The 11,177-nt window shown below is 46.3% G+C and overlaps 1 protein-coding gene across 1 annotated transcript; it reads left to right on the top strand.

Annotated features, from left to right (window-relative positions):
* Window positions 1–1,294: 1,294 nt before the first annotated feature.
* Window positions 1,295–7,468, top strand: AQP6 (aquaporin 6). The gene is made up of 4 exons (XM_044677452.1): window positions 1,295–1,931; window positions 3,607–3,765; window positions 4,190–4,270; window positions 4,997–7,468. The coding sequence occupies exons 1-4, from the start codon at window positions 1,569–1,571 to the stop codon at window positions 5,189–5,191; spliced, it is 798 nt and encodes a 265-aa protein (XP_044533387.1). The 5' UTR covers window positions 1,295–1,568; the 3' UTR covers window positions 5,192–7,468.
* Window positions 7,469–11,177: the final 3,709 nt, after the last annotated feature.

Here is an 11,177-nt window from a genome sequence, read left to right as displayed (position 1 = left end):
TATTTGGTTTACACTTTCCTAGCCAATTCTTCCTCTCTCCTCTCCCACTTTTCTGAACTCTGCTGGCTCAACCTTGATCAGAGAACTCCTTCATGCAGTAGTTTCTTAGCTATACTGTCCTTACCCAGGATTTCCCAGTTCCAAGCAGAAGCTCAATTCCTTAACCAATCAGAAGAGTCAGGAAACACACTTCTGGGTAGACTCAACAACTGCAACTAACCAGTCTGACGAAGGATAAAGATATCTATGGGTAGCCATGAATGTCATCTCAGCTACTATCCCACAGGCAACAAAATGGGCTTTAGACCTTGCAGAAAGTGCTGGGGCTACTTGGACACTAGAGGTGAAGGAAATGGGGATNGAGAGAGACAGAGACAGAGAGAGACAGAGAGAGACAGAGACAGAGAGAGACAGAGAGAGACAGAGAGAGACAGAGAGACAGACAGACAGAGAGACAGAGAGAGAGACAGAGAGAGAGACAGAGAGAGAGACAGACAGACAGAGACAGAGAGACAAGACAGAGAGACAGAGAGAGAGACAGAGAGAGAGACAAGACAGAGAGACAGAGAGAGAGAGACAGAGAGACAGAGACAGAGAGAGAGAGGCAGAGGTAGAGACAGAGAGACAGAGAGACAGAGAGATATCAGGGTTAGGAAGCCTTTTCCCAGTCAGGGAACAAATTCAAGCTGTCTGTGAGCCCCCCATTACCAGAGAGAGCTGAGGGAGAAAGTGCTTGCTTTGGGCAAATGGACAGAAGGGTGGGGTGTGCAAAAAATGTTCTCAGGCGCTGGGAAGAGGGGGTACAGAGTAGCTCCCCAAAAGCCAGCTCTGCACATGTGCCACTGCTTTGCCAGTGTGGCTGTATATATATAATTATCTATATTAATCTCTCTCTCTCTCTCTCTCTGTTTCTAGCTTTCTCTGTCTGTCTCTGTCTCTCTCACACACACACGTGTTCCCCTAGATTCTGCCCTCCCCGACTCTTATTCCTCTTATTCACTACGATTTACGTTCTCTAAGAGAATATAGCTCTCGCCCACTCCGAATTCACTGGCGCCCGGCCCGCCTCCCCTCCTGCCCCTTGCCAGCCCCTAGGCTTTTCCGCCTCAAAGGGCAGCAAACTGAGCAGAGTTCAGGGAAGTCAAGTCTAAGAACCGGGCGCTGGACGTGACCTGTGGCTGTGACAGGCCGGATCCGGTGAGCACGTCAGGGTGGGGCAGTCGTGTGAATACCATCCTTGGCTCCCGCACTTAAAAAGCCCACAGCCCGCGAGCTCCCAGCCAGTCTGGTCAGGACATTCCTCCCAAGGCAGGCAGACAGACAGGGATCCCGAGAGAGGACGAGGAAACCTGAGAAGAGTCAGTCAGAAGCCGGGTAGGACGGAGGGTAAACTGGAGACCCAGCAAGAAGACCGAGAGAAAGGCTGGGAGAAGACAGAGGAGGCAGAGAGGCAGAGCGAAGGGAAGGGGAGGCACGCACGAGTGTGAGGAGGCTGAGAAAGCCACGTAGAGGGCTTAAGGAGAGAAAAAGGCCAGGAAGGGGAGGCAGAGCCCCGGGTCAGGGTGAGGATGTTGGTCGACCGGCTCTGGGCGGCGAGTAGCCGGGCACTGTTTGCCGAGTTCCTGGCGACGGGGCTCTACGTGTTCTTCGGGGTGGGCTCGGCCCTCCGCTGGCCTTCGGCGATGCCCTCCGTGCTCCAAGTGGCCATCACTTTCAATCTGGCCACAGCCATGGCCGTACAAGTCACTTGGAAGGCGAGCGGGGCCCATGTCAACCCAGCTGTGACCCTGGCCTTCCTGGTGGGCTCCAATATTTCCCTGCCAAGGGCCCTGGCCTATGTGGTAGCCCAGCTGGCCGGGGCCACTGCCGGAGCAGCTCTGCTTTATGGAGTCACCCCAGGGGACATCCGAGGAAGCCTTGGAGTGAATGTGGTAGGTGCCCCGTGGAGGGGACGAGGGAACAAGGAACAGTGACACGGGGTAAGGGAGCCTAAGCCATTGATGCTTGGGACAGTCCAGGAGACCTCATGGGCATAAAAAGAGGACAATGAGGATCCTCAGAGCCAATCGCCTGATCACAGGACAAAGGAATTTAAATTATGGAGAGGATCTTAGAAGACATCTAATACAAACAAGTCATTTTACAGATAATGGCACTGAGGCCTAGAGAGGTAAATACTTGCTGAGTGAAATGTTTGCATTAGGTCTTAGGCTAAGACGGCCTTGTGAGAGACTTCATGATGAAGTGAGGAACAGGAGGCTGGCAGAATTCCTATGAAAGGGAAATAAGGAGGAGAATATAAGGGAGAAGAGAGGGGACAAAAAGGGTAGGAATATGGAAGAAAGAACTGGGAAGGTGTCGGATACCCTCCCTCATTGAACCAGTTAGTCTCAGGCTTTCCCTCCTAATTTCCCCCCATCCCACTCTATTTTCCCAGTTCTGGCTGGCTCCTGTCTGACTCAGTGTCCCTCACAGCCCAAACCTTCCTCCTTTCTTTTCTTCAAGCTCCCCTCTCTATTGCCCCAAACACCTTTCTTCTGTCCACTGAATGAGCTCTCCAAACTCAGAGCCCCAATTTATCTAGACCCGCCTTCCTTCCCATATCGGCTCCTCCAAACCCAAACTGGGCCCATTTTGACCTGTGGTGGCCCAGCGTATATTGGGGATGGAGATGAGAATAAATCCACCTATATTCTTAAATGAACATTCATGCCTGTTATCTCATTTAATTCTCAAAACAATCCTGTGAGACAGGCAGAATTCTAGTCCCAGTTCCAATAAGAATTAACTATGTAGCTTTGAGCAAACCACTACTTCTTTCTGGACCTTCTCTGTGAGGTCATGGCTCCTGGTTGAGGGATTAGGGGTCAAGGATTAGGAATTAGGTAAACACAGGGAAGATGGGAAGACGAATCTTGGTGGATGATTATAGTCATCCTTCCATCAGAAGGATCAAAGTCACCGGCACCTTTTATTTTTTTTAACTCTTACTTTCCATTTTGAAATCAATACTGTGAATTGGTTCCGTGGCAGAGAAGTGGTAAAGGCTAGACAATAGGCTTTAAGTGACACAGCTAAAAAGTATCTGAGACCAAATTTGAACCCAGGGCCTCCTATCTTTGGGTTTGACTCTAAATCCACTGAACCACCTGACCTGACTGCTTCCCCCCCCTTCCACCCTGTTTTAGCTTGAATCCTTCTGCTATAACAGTACCATCTCCATTGTGAAGCTGAGGAAACTGAGGCAGAGAGAAATAATGTCACATATTGGGATCAAGAACAAAGCTAGGACTAAGCCCTTCTAGTTTCCTGTCTTCTGTGTCTTTCTTTATATTCACTCTACTACACCACCATGTGGAGCGATGCATGATTCCTCTTTCCTCCTCAGACCTGTGCCTCTCACTCCCCTGAGCCCAACACAAGATAGGAAGATAGGAAGAGATAGGAAGAGCAACATATAAGATAGGAAGTAATAACAGATAGTAGCATCTCATATGATCCACATCTGTACAATGAATACCAAAAAAAATGGGCACTGGCACACAGCTGGGGGGAGTGTGTGCATGTGTGCATGGGTACAAGCACCCTGGGCATCCTCTCTCTCAGGTCCGGGGCAGCGTTTCCTCATTCCAGGCTGTTGCTGTGGAGTTGGTGTTGACCCTTCAGCTGGTACTCTGTGTCCTTGCTTCCACCGATAGCCGACAGACTGCAGGCTCTCCTGCTGCCATAATTGGGATCTCAGTGGCTTTGGGCCACCTAATTGGGGTAAGATTCACCACTGAGGGGGACAGGAGAAGGAGGAAGGAAAGAGAAGGGAAAGAGCCTCCTACCCTATCTGGTGCTAGCTTTCCTTGGCTAGGGGATGGGGGAAGATGGGAGAGACTTTGGAAAACTAGAGAGATTGAGAAAAATCCCATTTAAGTCTCAGGAATGATCCTTTCCACCTCAAGTTGGTCTCCTCTATTTAAATTTCCAGTAGCTATAATCTCTTCTGCTACCAAGAAATAGATGATTTGGGGAATGGGATGAGCTCAACAGCATCCACACCATAGCTGAGTTACCCATTCAAGGCAGAAGGAGAGAGTATGTAAATAGAGACATATTTTCCCCAGTCTGGCCTCCTGTGAATCTTATCTCCTCACTTCCTCTCTACCCTACTGTCTTCCCCACCACTCTTGTCTTCTTCCAGATCTACTTCACTGGCTGTTCCATGAACCCAGCTCGATCCTTTGGTCCAGCTGTCATCGTTGGGAAGTTCTCTGTCCATTGGGTGAGCTCCTGGGACTGGGAGGCAAATGACCTTAGAGAGGGCAATTGGAAGAGGAAGGAATTCAGCTAGTCCAGGGGTTTACTAGAAAATTGACAACAGAAGGGATACAAAGGCCTTTGCTTACTTCATTGGTCCTAAAAGGGGAAAGCCAAAAACAGATTTCTGTGGTTGGCCAACCCCCAATGCTTTGGCCCCTGACCTGGGCTTGGCCTGCTAGGAAGTAGACAAGATGAATAGGAGTTGAGCCTGTTTTTGTCTCAGGTTTATAGCTTCAAACTGTTTCCTTCTCCAGCTTCTCCAGCTAGACTGGTTTCTGAACTTAAAGAGAAAAAGCCAGAGTCAGGTAACCAGATACAGAAACAGAATAATTCAAATTCTTGGCTGTAGTGTTGGAGGGAAGGAAGAAATAGTAGGGGAAAATGGCACTCCTAAATCCAACCATTTATTCTTGTGTCCTGTGCTTCCTCTGTCCTCATACTTGAGGTCAGACCCTTCTGTACATGTGGTGAGGTTTTGAGGAAAGTTCACTAGGCTAGGAACTGGAGCACTTTTCTACTGTGGGTCTTGGACTCCACAGGGAGTGTTTATAGGTACCTGTCTGTACCTATAAAGTTGCTTGGGAATTCAGGAACAGGTCAGCGGTAAAGGGGGTAGGTGCTCAGAGCAATCCCCACTCCCTAGGTGGCTCACAGGCTTATGGATCCATTTTTTTCTCTGTGCCTGCAGATCTTCTGGGTGGGACCACTGACAGGAGCTCTTCTTGCATCTCTGATCTACAACTTCATCTTATTCCCAGACACCAAGACTCTTTCTCAGAGGTTGGCCATTTTAACAGGCACCATGGAAGTAGAGAAGACAGAGCCTCCAAAGAAAGACCCAGAGCCCACTTCAGGAGCCACTGAGATGCCTAACTTGGTGTAGAATACTTGGGTTTCAATCTGTACCCTCCAGTGGTAGGAGGGACAGGAGTATGAAGTCAAGACTGTTTAGGGCCAGTGGCAGCATGTCAAATCCAGCAAGCACCTAGCCAAAGAAATCTGGGGCACCTTGGTCAGGGAGAAGACTTGTGTCTTGCCCTGATGTGGAAGTGAGTTTCAAGGGGAAGTTGAGGGAGGGGAGGGAATAGAGGAGACAGGATATCACTAACCCACCTAAAAATTCTAGTCAGAATAAAGTTCCAGAGTGGGTCTGAATCACCTTTATCTCTTAGTGGCTGGGAGAAGCAAGGGGGCTGACCTAGAACCCAGGAGGGAGGTCTAGACTTTTGAATTAATTCAATGTAACAAATTTATTTTAAGTACTTACTGAATACACTTCTGTACGGTGTATGGAACTCTGCTAGTCAATGGGGAAATTCAAAAGATCAATAAGATAGTTATTACTCTCAAGAAGTTTAGTAGAGGTAGTAAAAAAAATGGAGATAACTATACAGATCAAGAACAAAGTAAAAGATAGAAAAGGTTATGTGAGTTGTGTGAGATTCAAGGATGAATCATTTCCCACTTTTGGACAGGGATCAGGAAAACATTTGTAGAGAAGGTAGTATTGAACTTTTTGAACTGGAGCTTAGAGAGAGAGAGAAGATGGGTAAAAAAATCTAATAGAGACCACATTTCAGGAATAAAGAACAAAACATAAAGACTGGCTCCATAAAAGCCTGGGACCATGCATAGGGAATGGCAACTAGTCTTAGTTTACCAGGAGAATAGGGTATATATGATGGTAAGCAGTGTAAGCTCAGATAACAAACCTTGAGTGGCATGAGACTAAGGGGGACCTTGAATAACAAAGGAGTTAAGATTCTTACACACATAGGTTTTGAGAAGAGATGTGGCAACACTCCTGGGGCAGCTATGAATGAATGAAAGAAAAGGCATTTATTAAGACTTACTACTACTTTCTAGGCATTATGCCTTAGCACTGCTGAAGAATATAAAAAAGCAAGACAAGTCTCTGCCCTCAAAGGGCTTACTTTCTAAAAGAGGAACACATAGAGGGAAATTATGGCCAGGGATTTGGTTTGAGAAAGTAGAGATGGTAGTTATAGGGCCATTGTTTTGACAGTTCTTTCTAGGAATAACAGTATTGATCTGATTGTTCTTGGAACTATGGGTGGAAGAAGGGTGGGAAGAACACATGGATTTGTTGTGGCAAGATTGGAACAATGTGGTGGGGCTGAGACAAACTCTCCCCAGTCAAAACCCAGGGCTCTGGAGTCAGAGCTAGAATGCTCGTGTGAGGCCACAGAGACTTGGGATGGCAGAAGGTTATCAAGAGAATAATGGGCAAAATAGATTGGAGAAGAGAGAGGCTGGAGGCCATGGGGCCCAGTTAGAAAGAGATGGCCATGATCTGGAGAAGCGGTGATGAGGGATTGCACTAAGGCAGTGACAATGAAAATAGAAACGCTTATTAGATATTTTGGATGTGGAACTGTTGGGTCCTAGTAACTGGCAGACTATGAGGCAAAAGAAGGGTCAAAGATGACTTCATGGCCAGTGGCAGAATGTCAAATGAAACTTGGAGAGACTTTGGTTTGGGGAGAGGGTTTGTGTCCTGTCCTAATATAGAAATGGGTTGGGGGGGGGGTGTTGTGGGAGGAGGAAAAGAGAAGAGAGCCTGTCACTGACCTCCCCTCTGAAGATTCTAGCCAGAATAAATCTCCCAGGTAATAGGGTATATTGGTAAAGGAAGGCTGATTAGGTCCGGGTGAGGTTGCAAAAGAGTACTCCCTCAAGCTTTCACTTGCAACATGGCTTTATCACAAACCAAATACTAAATGCCATAAAGTGAAAGTTAGTGCTATCAAAAAAATGGCCATTTATCAATATTAAATAAATTCTTCCTGGAACTCCCGTTGTGTTGTGCTCTTGGTGTCTAAGCTCATCTTTTATCCTAAATTTGTCTTGAACATATTGAGTTTCAGGCCCTTCCAGAAAAGTCAATTGATGTCCAATAAGCAATTGCAAATCCCAATCTGGAACTTGGGAGGATCAAGGCTGATTGCATGTATCTCCACCCCCCTAACACTTCGAACAGCTCGATAAATGTTGGAAAGGAAAGGAAGGTCATGAATTGAAAACAGAATAGAACCAAATTCCCCCAGAAGGCTGTAAAAAGTTGGTACTTTGAAAAATCCTAATGGAACCACCTTTTCCCCTCTCAGTAGAGAAGTCAGAAATGAGACACACAGCATTAAACCTAGTCAATGCACCAATTTGTTTTGCTTAGCTATATTTGTTACGAGTTCTTTTGTGGGTAGTGGTGGTTGGGGTTGGGGGAGAATGACTTGCTGAGAAATGACAAAAAGTTTTAATTGCTAGCAAAATGACTTCACTAAATTGGGTGCAAATGCAATTATAGTTGGTAATAGGAGGGAGCAGAAGGGAGATAGGACTTCCCTGTAAAAGGGAGGGGGGAGGGAGAAGTTTCCTCTTCAATCAAATGGTGGGTCTCTGCCTCCCTAGGTTCCTGCTCCTCCTTTCTTCACTCTTGACCTTAAGAGGTACTTGAGAAAGGATTAGTAGACAAATCCATAAACTGTTCTCTAAGGCTGACACTTCATCATTTCTATGGTGCCCATCTCCATGGTACCCTGCAGCCAAAACATAGGTGGCCAAATCCTTCATTTAGAAGGGATGGGGGAGAAGAGTTACAAAAGGAGTCAAAGGGCAGGAATGATGACCTTCCTAGGCACCCGGTACATATTTAAAATTGTAATCCTTATCATTCCCAGCAGATAGCTCGCAGGCTTTTCAGTGTAAATTTGTACACATCCAGAAATTGCAGTGAAGTAAACAGTAGTCTACCTCTCTCTTAGCTGCTAATTTCCCAGAATTCAAGGTTAGAAAGGACCTCAAGGATGGGGGTGACTCGGTCAAGCTCAATTCTCCACCCCCAGGAGGCCAGTTTCTCCTTCGGTTTTACACTGGCAGTGCAGGAGGGGGACAGTGTGTGAACAACTTCATAAAAGTCACATTTTCAATGGCAGAGTCCAATAAGTCTCTCTGGTTTCTAGTCCAGAATTCTAAGTGGAGCTCCCCGGAGTTAGACCAGAAGAAAAAAGGAGGTGCATCAGTTTAACACTGTAAGAGAACAGGGAAGGTAAATCAGACCTAAAAAAAGGAGAGTGGACTCATGTGGTCAAAAGGAGAGCTGTGACATCAGTCCACTCTTCTCCAGTTCCCAATGGGGTCATTCTAAAGAGTTATTTTTCTGGTTTTCCCCCCTCAGTTTTCTAATTCCACTAAAGAAAGAAGTGATAGATAAGCTACAATGGAATTTAAATTAGACTTACTCATCCATCCCACCTGCTATAACTTTCAAAAAATAACTCTTCCTTTCTGTCTTAGAACCCATACTAAGTATCATTCCAAGGCAAAAAAGGTCTAGGCAATCAAGGTTGTGACTTGCCCAAGGTCACACAGGTTGGAAGTATGAGGCTATAGTTGAACCCAAGGCCACACAACTCCAGGTCTGGCTCTATGCACTCTGCCATCACTTTTAAGGAGGGATCTGTCAACCATAACCAAAGGTCTTCTCTGGAGGCCAAACTGCTTGAGCTGTTGGGATATGGGGAAAAGGGGGCTGAATGAGACAACTCAAGGTCCCTTATCTCAATGTGCCATAACTATTGTTGAAAGAAAAAGACTGGCTTAAGAAGCATTTCTGGGATGACGGTACCAGGCTCACAGAGAACTAAGCTCCCCGGATGTGTAAGTCCTTTGTGTGTCTTGCCTTCTTTCATCAAGGGAAGTTTTTAATTAATGGTGTGTAATCTGATATGCCCTCTCTCCCTGCTGAGCATTGCCTTCAATCAGTAGAGCCATCTGCAATTGCAATTCATAACTCCATTGGTGAGGGGGAGGGAAAGGGATTGGGTTTGGAATGGGTACCATGGTGATTAATACAATTAGTCTATGCTGATGATTTCTGGAGTACAGGCAAATGACTGCAGAGTCAGAACTGAAAGGGATCTCAGCCATAGAGATCATCTCGTCCAACTCCTTTATATATGAGGGAATGAAGACCCAGAAAAATGAAGCAGTTTTGCAGATAGGGTCCCAGAACCTACATTTTTTCCCCACAGTCAGGCATAGACCCAACTCTAAAGGTCCAGGTAGAAACTTGGTGCCTCCAGTACGGAGGATGTTAAGACAGAGAAGGGAAAGGAAGTAGATGGGGCTAAGGCCCTGGTGATCTCGAAAACTGGGGCCTCACCAGCGTTGCATAAATGAAGAATCGGGCATGACCATTTTACTTTCAAAGAGGAATCAGGATCCAGAGCAGCTGTGACAAAAAAGAGAAGGCAAACCTTTAAGGCATGGAAGATCCACATTTCTGCTGCCAGTGAGTCGACTAATTCCTCATGACCATGAGGATGCAAAAGAGGTGGTCCAGCTACCGTCTTTATTCCCCTTTTTCATCTCATCCTCCATGTGCTTCAGGGCAGAAGAGACAAGACATTCAGAACATATTCAAAGAAGTGCCTATTAGGGCAGTGAGAGGGTCTGAAGAGAAGAAAAGGAGCCCAGGGAGAGCTTAGACAAGTCCTAGTGAGACCAGGGTCCAAAAGAGCTTGATGAAAGCCAGAGACCAGGGTGGAGAAAACCAAAAAACAAACCCCAAAGACCCCCCCCAGTGTAGAATGGAGGTTTGAAAAGAATTCATAACGTATTTTAAAATGTAAAATGTTTTGTTTTTATTTAAAGGGCTTTCCAATTACATTTTTTTTTAACCCTTAACTTCTGTGTATTGACTTATAGGTGGAAGAGTGGTAAGGGTAGGCAATGGGGGTCAAGTGACTTGCCCAGGGTCACACAGCTGGGAAGTGTCTGAGGCCGGATTTGAACCTAGGACCTCCCGTCTCTAGGCCTGGCTCTCAATCCACTGAGCTACCCAGCTGCCCCTCCAATTACATTTTAATCAGGTTAAAGCTGCATTCAAACATGTTTCAGGCTATATGTTTGACACTTGTTCTAGAGGACTTTCCATCTCTTATATGGTTTTCAGGCTGTGGATTTCTTTTGTTCAGTCATTTTTCAGTCCTGGCTGACTCTTTGTAACTCCATTTGAGATTTTCTTGGAAAAGATAGTGGAATGGTTTGCCATTTCCTTCTCGAACTCATTTTACAGATGAGGAAGCTGAGGCAGACAGGATTAAGTGATTTGCCCAAGGACACACAGCTAGAGTTTGAGGTTATTTTTGAACTCAGGAAGATAAGTCTTCCTGAATTCGGTACCTGCACTCTGTTCTCTTCACACCGAGCTGCCCCAGGGCTATCCATTGACAACCCTAATTTTAGGAATGGCTAGCCTGGCATAAGCATCGCCGGAAAAGAAAAAAATTAAACCAAGATAGGCATCCTCCCTGCTCCCAGTCAAGCTCCCTAGAAAGACAGACCAAAGACAACAAATCCCAGGCTTAAGCCTCCCATCCCCAATTCCTCGAAGGACAGGTCCCAGGTCTGGGTGGTGGTGGTGGGGGTGTTTGGGGCGGAATGGCAAATCTTTGAAGTTCACAGTGGATCTCTGGATGTAAGTCAGGAACTGAGCTGCAGCAGATCAGGAACATCAGAGGTACAACAGAGATTCCCAACACCACAGATCAGAGTCATATAGTACGGTAACTAACCCTCTTGCCTTTGGTCTATTCCATTGTCAAGAGTGGATACTGAAAACTGACCCGTGCCTCCACTTACCCATATAGTGGCCCTAGCCCATTTACCAGAGCTCCTATGGGAGAGAGGGAGGAAGCAGAGTGAGGGCATAGGAGAGTGTGGAATATCAAATCTTTTCCTCTCTAGAAAATTTTTCTGAGATACTGCAACTTCCACCCCCTTTCTTCTGAATGAGCTGGGTAAACAGTTTCATTTTCCCTCTCATGTCAAAAAGCAAGCCATTGAGT

The sequence above is a fragment of the Gracilinanus agilis genome, chromosome 5, assembly GCF_016433145.1.
Source record: "Gracilinanus agilis isolate LMUSP501 chromosome 5, AgileGrace, whole genome shotgun sequence".
In the NCBI taxonomy this organism is placed as follows: Eukaryota; Metazoa; Chordata; class Mammalia; order Didelphimorphia; family Didelphidae; genus Gracilinanus; species Gracilinanus agilis.
This window is presented reverse-complemented; position numbering and strand designations above follow the sequence as displayed.